The sequence below is a fragment of the Prionailurus viverrinus genome, chromosome E1, assembly GCF_022837055.1.
Source record: "Prionailurus viverrinus isolate Anna chromosome E1, UM_Priviv_1.0, whole genome shotgun sequence".
Taxonomy (NCBI): Eukaryota; Metazoa; Chordata; class Mammalia; order Carnivora; family Felidae; genus Prionailurus; species Prionailurus viverrinus.
In genome coordinates this window covers 49,666,523-49,685,814 of record NC_062574.1, presented here as the reverse complement: position 1 = coordinate 49,685,814, position 19,292 = coordinate 49,666,523, and the positions used below count along the sequence as shown (strand labels likewise).

Sequence of the window (19,292 nt, the reverse complement as noted above, 5' to 3'; positions counted from 1 at the left end):
CGGCCGGATCCACGACAGACGCCCCGGGTGTGGGAGGCACAGGGAGGGGGTGTGTTAGACGGTCACGTTCTGAAGACGTGCTCACGACAATTTGCGCACTCAGATGGAGCCCCGAATCCTGCCAGCGGGCTCAGGGTCGCGGTCAGAGCGAGTATTCCCCCGCTTTGCATGCCGACTTACCAGGTTGGTGTTCTGATTCAACTGCAGAGTTTTGACGACGATTATGCCGGTTTTGAGACCAAAATTCAAGATCTGGATAGGCGGCTGGCCACCATCTTCTGCCAGGGCTTTGATGACTGCAGCTCCATTGAGTCATGCGCAAAGGTAGGCGTGGGCAGGGGCCTGCCGGCCGCAGTGTGTCCCAGCAACACCCGGGGGGGGAGATGCCGGGAGCCACCTTGGGGTGACCATCTGGAGAGGAGGGGCTGGCCCAGCCGGGGGCCTTGCTCAGCGTCTCAGATCTCCTTAGGTAACTCCTGTCGGGTTTTGTCGCCAAAGAGTAAGGAAGGAAAGGGAGTAAGGAGCAGGTGACAGTTCGTCCGTTTACCGATAGTCACTAAGTGAAGGTGTCCCTTTGTTCTCACTCGATTCGACCCTCCCCCTGCTCAAAAGGACCAAACGTTAGAGTTGCTGTAAAAATAAAACGTGCACTTTTTGACCCGCTGAGCTGAATTCACGCCCTCTTCGACATCCGAGGCTCCACGAGTGGCCCCGGCATCATTAACAGGGACCCGCCGCTGCCCTGTGGGTACGTGTCTGCCTTCCGTGTACTTTTCTACGATGTCCAGGTGGTGAGCGTTACATGTTTTTAGCACTTTTGCGCTTAGAAAAAAGGCATGATGCTATGGAAAAAGAATGTCAAAAAATAGACGGCAGAAAGGCGCTAACCCCCCTGGACAATATCTGTTCAAAAGGGAAGCACGGGGGCGCCTGAGCGGCTCAGTCGGTTGAGCGTCCAACGCTTGATTTCGGCTCAGGTCTTGATGGCAGGGTCGTGGGATCGGGGTCTGTGCTGAGCCTGGAGCCTGCTTGGGATTCTCTCTGCCCCCCTCCTCTCTCTCTCTCTCTCTCTCTCTCTCTCTCTCTCTCTCCCACTCCCTCTGCCCCTCTCTCCCCCACTCACGCTCTCTGTCTCTCTAGACTTGCCTACTCTCGCCCGGCAGGTTAAAAATTTTTTGAACGAAGCCGCCAACATGTAAAAGTTGAGAAGGTTCACGTGAAAGTCCAGACTTTCACCTTCTCTTGGAAAAGGCGATCTGGCCACGCTCGCCTCTACACAGCCCCTCGTAGTAACAAGCGGCTGAAGGGAACAACTGTTCCTCCCTGTGGACAGAACGTGGCGTCCAGTTGGCCCCAGCCCCCACCACTCCTTCCTGCACTCGCTCACCCCTCTTCATGCATTTCCGGGGCCTGCCTGGTCCCAACAAAACGATGGAGGGGGGACTCTGCTGATGCCACGGCCCCTCTGGAGAACGGGCATCGAGCATTCAGATGCGTAAATATACGGATGTACTTGGGGAGGTTTTTTATTTCTGCCTGGTTTTCCGCGTGTTTCTCGACGCGGACACTCTGCGGGTCAGACCTGCTGCTTCCCCTGGTGTGCAGGCTCTAGGCTGCTGCAGGAAGTTCAGTGCCCACAGGGGACGCCCAGTAGTCATTCTAGGATCTTCGGTCCCACGCGCTCGGCTGAGCTTGTCACCCACGTTAGCCATCAACTTGTGCCAGCTCGGAAAAGTCCAGAAGCCTGCGCAGGGTCACGCTGTTAGCCAGCCAGCGGCAGAGCCGGGACCCCAAACCAGCCCGAGCGTGGCCAGACAGGAGGACAGTCGGGGTGGCCCAGGTAGCTCAGGGTGCTGACCATCTTCCTGGATCCTGGATCTCCCCGGCGGAAATGGCCAGGATGTGCCTTTGCCTTCGCCTTCTAGACCTTGTTCTTGCAAACGCAAGGGAATCGGATCTGCAAATGGGATGAGCAAGTTAGTCTTAGATTCAGTCGGTGCTCCAAGCAGAATATCCGTGAATGCAAATTAACACAGCAGTGGAAGTGCTGTTCCCGTCTCTGGAACATTCTTCCCCCTAGGTAGCTGCCTCAGGCCAGCGCGAGGCCTCCAGGACTTCCCTGCAGACCCGCAGGCCCTCCCTGGTGTCTTCTATTGTGTGTGGGTCTCTGTGTGTTCATTGTCCTCCGGGCTCGAATATCACCTCCCCAAAGGCAGGCGCTTGATTTGGGTGCACTCGGAACCCAGCCAGCCGGGCACGACAGCAGGTGCTTTTGGGCTCTCGTCGCCCAGGGAACTGGCTCCGGCCGAGGGAGCGGAGTGGTACTGGTGTCCCAAAGCTCCAAGGGTCCCGAACACAGGTTTCCAGCCAGTCCTGTAACCTGGAAACAGGAGTCTCCCGCCGCACCCCGTGATGGGGTCTCCCAAGCTGGAGGGCAGCGCAGGAGCCTGGCGGGCCCTGTGTCTCCCCTCCTGCAAGGGCAGAGCTGAGAGACGCGTACCTGTGCTCTTGGGGCTCAGGGGCTGGGGCTTTGTGCTGTTCAGTCCAGAGGACTCAGGGACCTGGGCTGTTGCGGCCAGACCAACAAAGTCATCCCCTTCGTGATCGGGAGCCTGCGGTCAGCGCCGCGCTGCGAGGGGCAGGGTGTCCGGGAGGAAGCCCCCTCCCCCCAGGCACTCGAGGGGGTGGCGGAGGGAGGGGGCCACGAGCCAGAGCACAGAGGTCGTGAACAGGGCACTCTTCTGCCCGGGGCCTTTCTCGTCCCCTCTCCTTTCACGGCCTTAATCTGGGTTCTGCACGCAAAAAGGAAAGGTTCTCTCCGAAATTTTAACTTTGTGCTCGTGCTAGATTAAAAAGAAAAAAAGAAAAAGAGAGGGGTGCCTGGGTTGCTCGGTTGGTTAAAGGTCTGACTTTAACATCTAGGCTCAGGTCCTGATCTCTCGGTTCGTGGGTTCAGACCTCCCCACGGGCTCTGTGCTGACGGCTCAGAGCCTGCAGCCTCCTTCGGGTTGTGTCTCCCTCTCTCTCTGCCCCTCCCCTGCTCGTTCTCTCTCTCTCTCTCTCAAAAATAAACATTAAAAAAAGGAAAAGGAGGGAGAAAACGGTGCCTGTAAACCATTTCCACATCTACCTGCCTTTCCCTCTGCACCTGGGAGCATTTCCTTTCCAGCTTGACAACCCTGAGCCCTAATTAGGACGGGCCCCCGGGGCTCCCTCCGTCCCAGCCCGTGGATTCCCTGCAAGTCCCCAAGCTGCCCCGATGCCGTCTCTCACACACAGCCAGGAAAGTTCTAGAGCAATTTTCCGCATGATCTCCTGGCAGAAAATAAGATTAGCTTCCTGCCCAGAAGCCAAAACCATGTGAACGCGGAGGGGGGGTGGTGGGAGGGGAACCGGACAGACAGACCGTCAGGAGGGTCGTGAACCAACAAGAGGAACCTGTGTCTTCCAGGGGGCACTTGTCAATTTTGTGAGAACTTGTGACAATGGTGACCCCCGGTGGCAGCCCCCCCCCACCCCGCAGGGAGCTGTGCTTGGAGCCTTACTTTCTCCCAGCGATCCAGCTACTCTGTCTGGCTTTCCGGGGGCCTGAAGATCTCTCCTTTTTCTGCAGCCGGGTCTCACTGTTGGCCAGAAAGGCCATTTTGGGGACATTGTCATATTTTTCACACCAAAAACTGGGGCGAATCTGAGACTTGGGTCCAGTGCCCCCAGACCCCAAGAGCCTTGGACCTTGTGACCTGAGCACCTTTGATCTCCGTTTGCCTCAAGGGCCACTCTCATTGGCCCCAGTCCGGGTCTGGGATGACCTCAGGCCAGCTGAGGAGCTTCCAGAACTTTCTCTGTCTGGGTTCTAGGAAGGGCTCCCCCTTCAGGCCTAGCCCAGGGCCCTAGGCTTTGCTGTGCCTTGACCATGAGCTGTGACCTTTTAGGAAAATTCTCCATCTGATTCCAGCCAGCACCCTACCCCAAACATCCAGATAAAATATCTTGTTCTCTTCTACTAAGCGTTTTATGTTCTAAAACAATTCCTAATGTTGAGCGTACATAGGCCGTGAGGGCGATGAGCCAGCTACTTGCAGAGGTTCTCCTCGGGCATGGTTACTGTTTTCAGAAATGTGCTGTGTTGCCTCCCAGGTTAATTTGGGCCAATGGCATCCAGCAGACAGGTCTGCAGGCCTAGCTTTCCTCTCAGGGTAAAGGACACATTACAGGGGATGCGGTAACCTGGGCTTGAACCCCCCAGCGTCACAGCCTACTCCACGTTCCAAACCTCCCTCTGTGACTTCCTCAAATCCTTGGGGGCGATGTTCTCAATCAGTGCTCCCCACCCCCCCCCCCCCGGCATCTCTGCTCACTGCCTGGGCCCCCCGTCCCCACCTCCGCCCCCACCCTGGCCAGCCTGACTTCTCTCGGGCCTCGAATGTTGCCAGACCTCAGACCTAGTTTGTAGCGTTGGCTTCCAGCCAAGCGTTTTGGGACCCCGCATGTGTCAACCTGCGAATCACGGAGGCGTCCCATTTAACCAGCTGCTCCACAGAGGAAGGTTCTGTGTCCTCGCCCCGTTGGGCCAACAGCCACGCGGCGGGGGTGGTGCCGGGGAGGGGGCCGCCGGCGGGGACCCCGGCGAAGGCACGTCTCTCCTCGCTCCCCAGCTCCTGTACATGTGTGGGGGCCTCCTGGAGCGGCCTCTGATTCTTGCTGAGGTGGTGCCCAGGTACTCGGTCATGCTGGAGCTGTTTGACGCCGAGCTGGACAACACCAAGACCTTGTACGACGCCCAGCTCGCAGCCTCCGCAGACGGGAACATCCCCCCGCTCCACAAGAACATGCCCCCCGTGGCCGGGCAGCTGAAGTGGAGCCTGGAGCTGCAGGAGAGGTTGGAGGCACCCATGAGGGACCTGAAGCACATAGACCACCCGTGAGTCGCGGCCCCGGGGGGCAGCGCGCCTCCGTGGCGGCAGGGGAGGGGAGGGTCCATCCCGACTCCCGAGGCCGTCCCACCCTTCACGTTGGCCAGGCCTCTCCTCCCCAGAGCACGATCCCGGAAGAGACCCCACTCCCATCCCCCCTCCTCCAGCGGGAGCCTGCTCGGCGAGCTCGGCCCTAAGGATCTGGCTTGCCCCCGCCCCGACGGTCAGCCCGAGGGAGAGTGACGAAACCGTCCAAGTGAGGACGAGCACTGGCTGGTCGGAGCTTGTCACGGCAGGACGCAGACGCAGGCGGGGGAGGGGAGAACAGAGAGAAGGCTTCAGCTGTGCCCTGACTGGAGGCCGCCCCGGGCCTGGGGGCTGGAGGGGTCGCCTCTGCGATTGGCTTGGGGGGCGTCTCCGGCTTTCTCCAATCCATCTTGAGTTGGACGGGAAGCTGGCAGTCCTCAACCAAGTCCTGGCCGTTTGGGGCCAATTGTTACCGGGGCGGGGGTTGACATCCTGGACCCGTTGCTGCCGTCACAGGCGGTTGTCTGTCTGTCCGTTCAGTCTCCCGGCCCAGAGGAAAGGGAAAGCCGGCTGCTTCAGCACCCCCAGTTCTGGGAGCCGCACTGAGGGCGCTAAAGAGACCCTGAAGGAGGCGGGCACCTCACCACCCCGTCACCCCATCTGACCGATTCCAGGGTCATGTCCAGCACGGAGGCCAAGCTGATCTACCAGAAGTACGACGAGATGATGGGGCTGCTAAGAAACTACCGTGAGAGGACCTACCGGCAGTGGGTGGCCGGCGTGGACCAGGATTGCCACTTCAACCTGGGGCAGCCCCTGATACGGCGGGACCCCGTCACCAACCTCATCCGAGTCAACTTCAGCAAAGCGGTGCGTGCCGTCCTGCCGCCATGTCCAGAGGGCGTCCGCGTCAAAGGTTCCACTGGGACCAGGGCCCCCCTACGGATGGCGGGTGGGAGAAGCCCAAAGAACAGACCCGTGGCGTATTTAGCTGGAACCTTACCGCGTGAGCGGTAAAGCGTGTCCGCGACGTGTCTGAGGCACGAGACCAAACGGCAGCTTCGGTGACGATAGTCCTTCGCAGCTTGGCTGCCTCTCCTGTGGTCTCAAGAGGCAACGTCAATCTGAGAATCGACAGGAACACGGAGAGAAAGGTCCTTGCGGGGTCTGAGCAGAGGGGCCCTCTGGTTAAGTCAGGCTGGGTGGACAGGATTCACGGGTGGGCTGTGGGGCGTGCATCCCAGGGCTCAAACCTGGGTAGCTGTGAGCCAAGTGCCAAAGACAGAGGAGTGGGGTGGCCCAGGTTCCGGCCACAACGCACCTGCCATGCTTTAGATCCCGGCAGCGATGCCGGGGAGGCAGATGTGAGGTTTCCCCTTCTCTTCCACTAAAATGTGGTCTTTTTTTTTTTTTTTAACTCCACAAATGTTTACCGAGCACCTACTTTGTGTCGGTGCTTGGAGTAAATGAACGAACGAAGCAGACAAAAATCTCTGTCCTCCTGGAGCATACCTTTCACTGGAGGACGGGGGCGGGAAGGAAAGGGAGAGCTGGGGGAAGGAGGCGGAGGAGGGGCAGGAGGAAATTTAAGTTGGCATAACAAAAGCAGCGAGGTAGGTGATACTGAGGAGGTAGGGACGGGTGGCTCCGAGAACCTGGAGGGCTGGGGGGCAGGTTGAAGTTTGGATGTCGGCAGAGACTTGCGGGAGGTCAGGGAGGTAGCGGATTCGAGGAGAAGCCTTTGAGGAGGGCAAACGGCTAAGGCGAGGACCACACGGGTGTGTTCGAGGGGCAGCGGGGAGGCCAGTGGGGTCTGGGGTCAGGGTGGAGTCAGCAGAGGGCTGGGGAGGGGAGTGGAAGAGGAGGTGAAGGGAGGGGTGGAGGAGGGCGGGAGACAGGGCACTGAGAGCCTCCAGGACCAGCAGAGGGACTTGGGTTTCCGTTCCGAGTGACGTGGCTGCCGTGGCGGGTTTTCGAGGACAGACGTGCCCCGATGTGGTTTGTATATTTCGGGGATCCCTCTAGGTGCCACGTGTGAACAGACGGGGGGCGGGGACAGGGGCAGGGGCAGGAAGCCCAGCTGGGAGGAGCCTTTTGCCATAATCCGGGAGAGAGACCACCGGATGGTGGTGGCCCAGATCAGCGTGTCGGCGACGACGGCGTGAGGGGCGAATGGCTTTTGGCCGCAGAGCCCGTGGGGCTCGGACGGGTTGGAAAGAGAGTCTTTGACGATGACAGCCTGAGCCCCAGCCGCTCTGGGCTGGCCCACTGGAGGGGCGGAACTGCCATCAGCTGGAGGCGGCGAGCAGAGCAGGCTGAGGGGAAGACAGCCTGTTCTGGCCACGTTGGTCTTGAGATGTCGTCTGGACGCGCGAATGGAGACGCTGCGTGGGCGGGTGGATACGGGAGTCCGCGGGGGTCGGGAGAGCGGTCTGGCTTGGGGACACAAACTTGTGTGTGGTGCCACCCACACGTGGCTGGTCTTTAAAGCCATGCTGTTGGGTGAGGTCGCCGAGGCGAGAGCGATCGAGAGGGCTCACACCCTGGGAATCTCCAGCATGCAAACCTCTAAAGCATCAAAGCACCGCCTGATGGCGGTGACTGGGAGAGCCTGGTGTCCTGGATGCCAACGGGAGACGGTGCGCCCAGGACGGGGAGTGACCTGGGAGCGCCCTTCACCTGTGCTGCTGAGGGCCGTACCGTTGGGGTCGCGCCCTGACCTTTTCTGTGATCTCCATTGGCCCTAGTTGGTGGCAGTTCTGAGAGAGGTCAAGTACCTGGGTTTCCAGCAGCAAAAAGAGATCCCAAGCAGTGCCGAGGATCTGTTCTCACAGCATGAGACCTTCCGGAAGTTTGTGGGCAACTTGGAACTCATCGTTGGCTGGTACAATGAGGTGAGCTGGTGCAGTTTGGTTTTACTTGCCGAGTTTCGGGTTTTGTTTAGGACAAACAAAGGGGTAGGGTCTCCGAGCGCAGTAGAGGAGGTGAGGACCCCCTCTTGTTACAACGTGGCTCGAGCCACTCCGCCATCAACCCAAACAGCAGCGGCAGAGATGGGGACGGAACAGCCAGTGATGGAAACCTTACTTCCACTGGACGTTGGCCTCCGTCCCACGATTGCTTAGAGGCGCCGTACTCTCCTAAACGTAGTTTGCCCTTGGGGAATCTCAAAGGCATTCCATTACTCCCAGTGGGGTGTGGCGGGGTGGGCGGGTTTACAAATTTCCCAGCGACCCTGTGACCCAAGAGGTGGAGGGCGGGAGCTGGCCTCGAGGTAGGCTGGACCGGGACCTGGGAGGGGACAGGTCCACCTGTGCTCTGTGGCACAAGAGGTCCTCTTCCGCCAGATCTGGGGACCTCACACGGGTGGTCGTGCAGAGGCTGGTTCCGAATCAGGGCTCCCAGTGACTGGCCCCGGGGGCCGGGGCCTCCGGCTCCGGGGCTGTTTGTTCCGCGCACCCCCTTCCTGGCATGAGAGCCCCTGGAAGCTGAATCCGAGATCGGAAGGGGACGCGGGGAGGCGTGGACTCGGGTCGCCGTGGGCCGTGGCGGGCACCCCTCTCCGCACAGACCCCAGAAGACGCTGCCGCTGGGGCCACATGACCTTCGCTCCTGCCCAGGCTGCGGCGGACGAGGCTGCACGTGGGCTCTGCGTGAGCCTCCTGGGGTGGCCGCCACAGGCCGCCACAGACGCAGTGGCTTCCGACAGCACACGTCTACTCTCTTCCGGCTCTGAGGTCAGAAGTCCAAGATCTGCTTCCTTCTGCTGAAATCAGAGACGGGCCACTTCCTGGCGGGCTAAGCCGCCTCCTCGCCTGCCTCCTCGAGGCCACCGCCTTCCGCGTCCCTCTGCCGTCAGACGACACCCCTCCGGCCTCTGCCTCCTTTGTTACGCCCCTTCTTCCCCTCCGACCTTCTCGCCTCCCTCTCACGAGGACCTTGTGATTGCGTTGGGCCTGCCCGCCCGGATAATTCTGGACCACCTACCGGTCTCTAAGTGAATCTCATCCGCAAATTCTCTTTTGCCGGGTAAGGTGGGACGGTCGCAGATCCCAGGGACTAGGACGCCGACCTCCTTGGAGAGCCATTTGGCCCACCACACCCGCCTGATCCACAGGGCCACCAAGATTCCCTCTCCTTGGAGCCCTGGGAATTTGGAATTGGCTGCCAGCCTCCTTCACGTGGGAGTCACAGAGAGACGGAGAAGGACAGAAGCACAGGCTGTGGAAGGAAGGGAACAGGCAGCTCAGCCCGCGGCCAGAGAGGCCCCGAGAGTCCAAGGAGGTGCCTGAACGTGGACTTTGCTGGTCCCATCCCCTTGGGTCCCCCAGATGCGTCCACGTCTGTGCATTTCCGGTTGGTAACCTCACTCGTTCTGCACTCTCGTGAGATTCAAGCCACCGACGGCAGGTTCATGGTTCTCGCAGCGAGCTTGCCCCCGACGGGCAGCACCGTCTGGGGCCTGGAACGTTTTCATTTTTGTTCTTGTGCTTTGTGCCTCAGATCCGCCCAAGAGATGCCTCTGTTCACGGGTTCCTGAGCCGAGGGCCCCTTTCTTAGAGCCGCAGGGCCGTGCCTCTGTTGCCTTCCCTCGCCTGTCTTGCAGGAGTCCTGTACCAAATGCCCGGGTCCATCCCGCACGGGCAGGGGAGCACTTGCACCTGCTCTCCGTCCCCTCCCCAGCAACCTCCCTAGGTTCCATGTGAGCTGGTATTCACCGGAGCACGGCACGCCCTGCACCTCCCTCCTAGGACCTAAGAAAATGGCAGCAGTAATGCTGAGTCCGAAGGGTGTTTCTGGAATAGCAGATCGTGCTTAGCCAACCTCTCCTGTAGGGGACGGTGGCCAGATCACACCGTGTGCTGGACCGAGCCCAGCAATCTGGTGCCAGCCAAGAGAAGAGTCGGAATATCCGAAGATTAAGAGAGAGGCCTTGGGGAGACCCGGGAAGCCCCCTGCTCCTGGTGGAGGTGACCCCCTTCGTGACCATGCTGGCAAAGCCGAGCGCGAAGTGAAGCGGGCCGGCTCGGGCCGTCACGTCGATTTGTCAGAAATACCGCCGCCACGCGGTGACGCGCGTGACGGTGGAAACGTCACCGAAGACGTGGTCAGTGGAAACTGAAGGAAGCTCGTTTTCACTAATCGTGTTTCTCAGGATAAAATTGTAGGTGGCTCGCTTATGTGCGCCGTCCCGCATCAGGCTCTGTGCTGACAGCGTGGAACCTTCTGGGGATTCTCTCTCCCCTTCTCTCTGCCCTTCCCCTGCTCGCTCGCTCGCTCGCTCTCTCTCAAAATAAATAAATAAATAAATAAATAAATGTAAAAAAAAAAGAGCCCATCTTTGACTTCTGTGTTTCCACACGAAACCCAGCCACGCCCACTGCTCTCCAACTCAAGAAGCCAGCAGCACGTTCGCTCGGGCTACGGATGCTGTCTGTCCCTCTTCTGTCCCTCTTCTGTCCCTCTGCTGATACAAACGTTGGGTTAGGGTGAGGAGGCCTGGAGCTAGAGACGCTCGCTGCTGACGCGGATTCCCCTCTTTTTTTTTTTTTTTTAATTTTTTTTTTTTTCCAACGTTTATTTATTTTTGGGACAGAGAGAGACAGAGCATGAACGGGGGAGGGGCAGAGAGAGAGGGAGACACAGAATCGGAAGCAGGCTCCAGGCTCCGAGCCATCAGCCCAGAGCCCGACGCGGGGCTCGAACCCACGGACCGTGAGATCGTGACCCGGCTGAAGTCGGACGCTTCACCGACTGCGCCACCCAGGCGCCCCGGGGTTCCCCCTCTTTAAAGACGTGCCGGGCCCTTCTTGTCCTCGTGCTTTCTGTTGGCAAGAGACCACTGGCCTGCAGACGGCTCAGGTCTGTTGGTGTCCGAGCCAGAGAGGGGCACGCGGTGCTTTAAGGAGTCTGCTGGGGTATCCGAGGGACCGCCCGAGTGTGTTTTTTTCCCCCAGGTCACACTTCTGAGGACAGCACCCTAAAGGCGTGGGTTTATAACATAGGCTCTTAAAAAATACACAGGACGGACATATCCTTAAGTGGATCTCATCGCCGTGGGCTCTGTTTACTCTGGCAGTTACGACAGACATAGTGGCTGCTTTTCTGGGCGGTTACTACGGAAAATAGGCAATAAACGAACGGCCTTCCTGAGGCCCTGAGTGTCCACGCGCGTCGTGGACGGGACGCGCAGCCTGAGGCGGCCCCGGCCAGGCTGGCCTTGGATTCGGAGCCCGGGACATACCTCCCGTCTCTGCCCGTGACGCAGTCACCAGGAACTCAGCACCTTTCCCAGCTGGAGAAGTTCTGTGTGAAGGGCTCCCCACTGAACTCTAGTCACAGGACTTAGTGACTAAACACACCACAGAGGCGTGCTGTGAAACGATCTCACTTGGGATATGTTCTCAAAGCCACGGCACGGGTAATTGGGAGGGGACCACGGCCCGTTATAGTTATTTCGTAGCTAAACTCTGATGAGTGGAATCGGTACCTTCTCGTTCACTCGCTTTGTAATTCCATAGATGGAATTCTCTTCTTTCCGTCCTGTTTCTATCGGTGATAGGTTTGTAAGCTTTACTTCTCTGGCCTCACCCACCTGCTTAGAGAGTGAACCACATGAAAACACCTGAGGGTGGAGGTCAGCAGAAAGGGGTGGCGGGGGGGGGGCACGTAAAAGGACCAAATAAATGTATGTGAGGGATTATTCTGAAAGGCAAGAGTGAGTGGTCAGCGTTTAATGTACGATTTTAACTCTGTTTTGCATCCCTCACTTTATAAAGTACAAGTGTCCTTGAAAAGTTATATAAAATAAAAATGTTGCTAGGTAAAAGGACATTCCAAGACTCCAATGGTGCTTATCATTTAAAGGAATAATTTACAGGGGCGACGGGGTGGCTCAGTTGGTTGAACGTCCGACTTCGGTTCAGGTCATGATCTCACGGCTCGTGAGTTCGAGCCCTGCGTCGGGGTCTGTGCTGATGGCTCAGAGCCTGGAGCCTGCTTCCGATTCTGTCTCCCTCCCTCTCTGTCCCTCCCCTGCTCACGCTCGCGCGCTCTCTCTCTCTCTCTCTCAATCAATAAACATTAAATTTTTTAAAAAGTTAAAAAACAAAGGAATAATTTATAAACAACTGTATACACCCTCTTTCTCCTTTTTCCTCCTGTTTTGTGAATTGGTGTTTTTTCCAAGCCTTAAGTGAATTTCTCTATTAGAGCAGGGTAGAAGTGTATCAACACTATATAGGACCTGGATGAGTGCTCTGATTCACAAACAGCTTGAATAGCTTCCCTGTAGATCCTAGATTTCCTTTTCTATTTTTTTTAGTTGTTTTTAAAATTGTTTAAATGTGTGTTTATTTTTGAGAGAGAGAACAGAGGATGATGGGGGGCAGGAGGGGCAGAGAGAGGGAGACACAGAATCTGAAACAGGCTCCAGGCTCCGAGCCGTCAGCACAGAGCCCGACGCGGGGCTCGAACTCACGAGCCGTGAGATCGTGATCTCAGCGGAAGTCGGATGCTTAACCGACTGAGCCACCCAGGCGCCCCTCCTTTTTCATTTTTTAAAGTTTATTTATTTTGAGAGCGAGAAAGAACACGCGAACGGGAGGGGCAGAGAGAGGGAGAATCCCAAGCAGGCTCCACACTGTCAGCGCAGAGCCCAATGTGGGGCTTGAACTCATGAACTGCGAGATCGTGTCCTGAGCTGAAATCGAGTGGGAGGCTTAGCCAACTGAGCGCGGCCCCCCCACCACGCCCTGCCACACACACACACCGCCCAGGCACCCCCTGGGTCTCCTTGATGTACCTAAATTGCAGGCTTGGGGTTTATGACCAAGGAGAGATTCTGAGCCCCGACCTGCTTCAGTTACTCCTGTCCATTTCTCTGAGTTTCTTTGTATGATTTTAAGCCAAATAAAAACAGTTTGGGATTACACACTCATTATTGTCCCATTATCCCCTTTCCTTCTGTTTCTACCCCCATTCCGTAGGTAGCCAAGAGTTAAGTGCATACATAAATCCTTGGTGATAAAGGTAGCTTGTAGAAGCTGAAATCTCTGGAATTTGAATTATACATAATTCCCAATTAAATGACACAAGCTGTAATTGGTTTGGCTGGTAGTGGGTAAGAAAACCCTAACCATGAGACCATTTAAAATCTGGCTGGATTTGGAGCAAAGGCCCTGAGACTGTAGCCTTTTTGTTGCAGATAAAGACCACCGTGATGGATGTGGAATTTCCACTAATAAAGTCAGAGCTGGAAGCAATCGATGTCAAGTTATTGACTGCTGAAACAACGCTGTTCTGGAACGGGGAAGGTACTGAGGCCATGTTTGTCTCACTGGGAGGGTGACCAGCAGATCAATGGCGGTGGGACGGGGTGGGGGGGATGTCCTCCCTGTCCAGTGTCTGTCCTATGATACTTGCAAATGGCTGCTTCTGCCTCCCGGTTGGGTGGGTCCACTTTGACTCCAGTGGGGTTATGTTAAAGGCCATCGGAGAGTTCCACCTGCTTGCCCTGTCCCAAAGAGCCCATTTGTGTCACTTACGAATGGAATCAGGCAAAGACCCCTGCGGGGAACACCAAGGGTCCCAAAGTTTTCACAGTGGGCTTGTGGGGCCTGGGGCTCTTTGGTGGTTTCCTGGGCAGGTGTTGGAGAAGCAGAAAGAAGTGTGCCCATGAAGTCCCTTCCTCCCGCCACCGGAGCAGGCAGAAGCCTTCCCCCCTGATGTCCCTCCCCTCCAGACCCACCTCTGGGTGGCCACCACCGCCAAGGCTGTCTCCTTTATCAAAGCCTGCAACTTGCCCTGGGCCGTTTTTCGGCCATATCCTGTCTCCACTGTCTCAATTAGAAGGTGGGACCGTCCACCTTCCTGCAGCCAGGGTTGGCCTGGACTTTCCGTGCAGAGGAGATACACTGCTTCTCACTGTGGCCCAAGGACGCACCTCTTTCCAGCCGCTGTGGCCCAGGATGTTGAGACCTGTCACCATGCTCATGTGTCTCCAGTGCCCTGCTGGTGGTTGGAGGGGCAGGGGCGCGAGGGGTCCCCTCGGGGGGTGGGGGCCCGAGAACTGATGACCCACCTATTTGGGGATAGGGAAGTCCTGCTTCCGAACAGACGCTGCGTGCGTCGTCCGTCAGCATTGCGTTTGGAGAACTCTGGATGAGCAGCGGGCATGTTTTCCAAGCGCTGTCTGGCAGTGATGAGTGCGAAAGCCTCCCAAGACTTTTCACTGTTCTGAATTGTTCATTTCGTTATATTCCTTGATGTTTATATTTTAGGTGTGTTAGAGTATATCCAAGACTTGCGAGAAATTCTACATAACTTGCAGAACAGGATGCAAAAAGCCAAGCAAAATATAGATGGAATTTCTCAGGCCATGAAGGTGAGTAAGCAGCAAGGTATTATAGAGCAGGGCTTAACCAGAAGCCCAGGAGAGGGTCCTGGGGAGAAGGCACCTGCGGAGATGCTCACAGAGAGTCCCAAAGGCAGCAGGAACTTGTTGTGTGAGGCTCTGGACTGCACAATGATGTCAAGGTGGTCCCAAGGCAGAGAAGTCCCAGGCCAGGGTGCAGAATTCAATTCTGTTCCGTTCTGTTGAGCTCGGCAAGAGTGCTTGTAGGGTCCTCTCTCTGCCGGGAAGGCACCGGGAACAGGGGGCAGGAAGGTACCCTGAGACTCAGCTCCGCTCAGGGAGGCACCGAGATGACTTTCACTCAAGCCCAATCCAGGAAACTGGGGGCGAATTCCTTCACTAGCTTCCCCACGGTCCATCATCAAGGCCCTAACGTGCAGAGAGACATCTGCAGTGACACATCCAAAGGGGAGCTTGAACTGCCCTGCCTCGTTAATTTACAGTCTACTACATGACTCCATTTTTTTTTAAGTTTATTTCTTTAAGTGATCTCTGTGCTCAACGTGGGGCTCAAACTCATGACCCTGAGATTAAGAATCACGTGCTCCACTGACTGAGCCAACCAGGAGGCACCCCACTCCATTTCATTTTTAAAACAATCATGTTTAAGCTCTATTTATCCATCGATATATCAAGATTAATCAATCACATTCTGTTTTACTGCCCATTGTGCCCCCACCCATGGGACCTCACATCTTCTGCCACCTCCGGCCCCTTCCCTGCAAATGTCTGAGCTGGAAGAGTTTCACGTTTCTGACTCTGGCCATCGTTTGGTTTTGAGTCTCCTTTGTCATGGTGTGAACTTTCTTTTCTTTTCTCTTTTTTCTTTTCTATGTTTGAGAGGTAGGGAGGGAGGGGCTCACCAACACCCGCTTGGGTTTACTCCATAAACTGTAGACTGGGATCATTGCTCGGTTGTCGCTTGAGTGGAATATTTCTTCAGGTGGTTTCTGCGGGCAGGAAAGGTGCATTGATGACCTAGTGGGTCCTTGCTTGTCCAAAAATCTGTCTCTCTTGACCTCACCTGCAGCTGTCCTGTCCAGATGAGCAATTTTTTTGATACGGTCCTTTCCTTTCAACAGTCTAAAGACATCTGTGTATCAGCGAGCTCGCGCTGCCCTGACAAAGCCTGCTGGCTGGGCGGCTTAAACAGCAGAAGTTCATTTCCTCACAGTCTGGGAGGCAGGACGTCCGGATAGGGTGCCGTCAGAGTGGTTTTCCAGAGGCCTCTGTCCTGGGTTCCCAGACGGCCGTCTCCTCCCCGTGTCTTCATGTGGTCATCCCTCTGTGCATGTCTGTGTCCTGATCTCCCCTTGTTATAAGGACATGAGTCACACTAGGCTCTTGCCCACCTAATGGCCCCATTTTGCCTTCACCAGCTCTTTAAAGACCCCTTTCTAGACACATCCCACGATACCAGGGAGTCCGGGATTCAGCCTGTGAATTTGGGGGACACAGTTCAGCCATCACAGTCCCTGTCTCCCAGGCCCACGTTGACAAGGCTGGCGATGGTGTGACTGTCCTGTGGGTGCCCCTGCTCTCTCTGTAGGCACGTAAAGTTCTTCGTCACCATCGGGGCTCAGAAATGCCCCCGCTGTGCGTCTGGACAGGTGTCTCCTCTTGTTAACGCTCCCCAGACTTGGTTAAGTGCTTCCTGTCCCAAAGAGGCCGAATCTTCTGTACCTGCTCAATGTCCCATGGGTACCCCCTTCGGGAGCTCTGCCAGTCTCCACGTTCTCCACCGGGCACAGCAGGAATGCTGGTTCTCCTGGCTCTGATCTTGCTGGGGTCAGGAGTGCGTTCTGACTGCGCCCTCTGTGTCAGAGCAGGAAGGGGGGTTGGGGACATTGGCCTGGCTGCCATAACACGACATCTCAGCCTCCAATAGCACACGTTCACTCGGCTCTGCTCTAGAAGCTGCAGGTCTAAGATCAGGGTGCCGTCAGCTGTAGTTGATGGCGAGGGCTCCTTTCCTGCCTCACATGGTGAGGACACAGTTAGTCTCTCTGCCTTTTCCTATCAGGACACTAATCCCATCAAGGGGCCCGATCTCATCTGGCTGGCCCTTCTCACCTCCCACGTTAATCTCAGTTACAGGGGGAGCAGTCACCGGGCCCCTCGTGCTGGCCTCAGGGCCCTGCCCCCAGCCGTGTCCTCTACACGTCCATTCAGAAGCTGCAGCCCGGCCAGAAGGGAGGGGGTGGATGGAGGGCCACCTCACTCAGGGTTTGGGTGCAGAAGTGGGGTCTGGCTCGCCCAGGCCCTCACACGGATTACTCCATCCAAAAACAGCAACCCAAACAAGACAGTAAATAGTATCTGACTCCCCGGCTGCATGAGGAAACCAAGTAATTGGAAAAGAAAACAATTCAAGTCAGTCTATTAGACCTGAAATAAATAATGCAAAAAAAATAAATAAGGCACATGTAATTCTCAAATACTGGGGAGAAGGGAGAGGCAGGTGAGCTAAACCTTGGTTGCTCACACTCGAGTCACAAGACGGTCTAGACATGACTCAGTCTGACACAGAGAGTCCCACAAACCATCTCGAGTGCTGGGGCAACCTAAGTTTCCAGTGGGGACCAGGATGGAGAGACAGGAAGACATGGGGCCAAGGGGGTGTGGGTTTTGTCCAGAAACTTTTCCCACTCAGTGTTTTGTTGCTGTGTGTATTGATGAGAATTTAAAATGAAAAAAAAGGGGGCACCTGGGTGGCTCAGTAGGTTGGGCATCCAACTTCCACTCAGGTCATGATAACATGGTTCATGGGTTCGAGCCCCGTGTTGGGCTCTGTGCTGACGGCTCAGAACCTGGAGCCTGCTTCGGATTCTGTGTGTATGTGTATGTGTCTCTCTCTGCCCCTCCCCTGCTCACACTCTGTCTCTCTTGCTCTCAAAAATAAAATGTTTAAAAAAATTTTTTTAAAAAGATCTAACTATTGGATAATAGAGCAAAATCAATATCGTAATTGCCGATAACAAGAATCCTTGTAGTAGAGGTCCCAATTATAGGAGGGTCAGAACCCCCTATCCCCGCTCCCCCGACCCAGCAGTAGGTCAGCTGTCCCCACAAGAGGGACTCCTCCCCCTGGGCCTGCTATTCGGAGCCATGGATGCTCTGCCCAGCTCTGACCACACACCCCTCACCACAGATGCCTGCCCCAGGGTGATTCCTCTTGGGCCTGGTCAGGCAGGTAGAGCCATCCAGTGGTCTCCCTGCACCCCCCCACCCCCACCCCACCCCCCGAGGCTCTGCCTGGCTTTTAGGCAAACCGTCTAAGCTCTCTGCTCAAGTGTCCTCAGGGGCCCCCAGGCCTCTCCGAGGGACAAGGACATTCGCATCAACGAGCAGGCAGCGAAGGCACAAGACCACAGGTGTTTTCCCCATATGTTTTCCTCACTCCCACCTGTGCCCTGCAGGACTGGTCGGCCAACCCGATGTTTGAGAGAAAGGACAATAAGAAGGAGGCCCTGTTGGACTTGGACGGAAGGATGGTCAATCTCAACAAGCGCTACACTGCGGTCAAGGACGCCGGTGTAAAGATTCAAGCCATGGTCATGGTAAGGACTCACCCAGAAGGCGCTTCGAGAGGCCACTCACTTTCAGTAGAAGAGGGAGAGCCAGAGATGCCACAAAAATTACTTTAGTGGTCACGGAAGTTACTCTCTTTACTCCGAGAGTCTCGCTTGCAGAAAGCAGACAGACTATGGTAAACATACCCTCGATTAACGAGTTTCTCTTGCTATGGGCCTGCCCTCCTCCGTGCTAAGGGGTCGGCACGCCCTACCCTGCACAAAAGTGGTATAGACAAGTGACATCGTCGTACAAGGTCAGCAAATCTTGTTTCCCTGGGTTACGCTGCTTGAGGACAGGCGCCGTGTGTCTCTGTTGTCCTTGGCGCTTTCCCGACATGAGCGCGAGGAGGAAACGAAACACGTAAACGCGGGTGAGGAATGTGGAACGTGTGTGCCTGGTGTCCCGGTGCCGACACGTTCCGACCGGGGGGATGTGAGAGCACTCACCTGCTGGGCTGCCCCAAGCATAGGTTGTGCCTTGTTGCCAACAGCCTCAAGGGGCCGTGGGCCTCTGTCCTGGCTGGGGCACTCTGAGGGAGAAGGAGAAGCGGTAGCCTGGCGCCCCTGGAAGGTCTACCCAGGTTCCCGACGACGCGGGGGTTCTCACCTTCCTCACTGGCCGCCGTTTGATCCAGCTTGCGTTTTAGCTTGTTTCTGAGGCACATATGAGAGGTGGAGCTCTGCCTTGGCCCCCCAAAAAGAAGATTCTACCTTGAGCTCAAGATATTTTCAGGGCAGTTGTTTTTGGGTTTTCTGATGCTTGGTACAAATCATGGATGTGGACTTCAGTGATGGATCACCACACCCAGACAGACCGCAGCACCACCACCCACCCCCCCACCCACCGCCCCGCCCGGGAGGAGGGTCTCTCATTGGCTGTTCTCATGGTCAAGCCATTGTTTACAAGGCCATTGCCCCAGTGGAGTTACTTGACTGGATCAGAAGATATTTTGTCTCGTTTCCAGACCCTCTTCCTTCCCCTTTGCCTTGGTGCCGGAAGCTCCCACTAAATTAAACTGTGTAGCTGCAAACATATTACTTGGAAGCGTTGACCAGTTAACCTGTTAACGCTCTCAGATGTGTTGGAAGTGGGCAAAGCAGAGAGAAATTTGGCTGGAGTGAGGGAAGGGTCCACAACACAATGGCACAGAAAGAGGACAGAGAGGAGGCAGCGCGCCGGGGAATAGGAACCTGGGAAAAGTGGAAGCCAGCAAGCTGAGGGGGCAAGGCTTTGTTGTCCCATTTGCCAGAGTCCTCGATGCACATAATAATCATCTGAACCATTTCTTTCTGCCTTAGGCTGAAGTTACTTACGCCTGTGTCTTCTTTCCCCTATTAGAAGATAACTGCCCTGAGGGTGCA

The 19,292-nt window shown here is 56.3% G+C and overlaps 1 protein-coding gene across 2 annotated transcripts in view; it reads left to right on the top strand.

The window, feature by feature from the left end:
- The window catches only part of DNAH17 (dynein axonemal heavy chain 17), a 104,777-nt gene that overhangs the window by 11,979 nt on the left and 73,506 nt on the right, over positions 1-19,292 (top strand). For both annotated transcript variants that reach the window (XM_047833654.1, XM_047833655.1), the window contains 7 exons: positions 208-324; positions 4,656-4,921; positions 5,615-5,810; positions 7,688-7,834; positions 13,147-13,255; positions 14,222-14,325; positions 17,775-17,915. In XM_047833654.1, the coding sequence (XP_047689610.1) occupies positions 208-324; positions 4,656-4,921; positions 5,615-5,810; positions 7,688-7,834; positions 13,147-13,255; positions 14,222-14,325; positions 17,775-17,915 (1,080 nt within the window). The remainder of the gene's footprint in view (positions 1-207; positions 325-4,655; positions 4,922-5,614; positions 5,811-7,687; positions 7,835-13,146; positions 13,256-14,221; positions 14,326-17,774; positions 17,916-19,292) is intronic.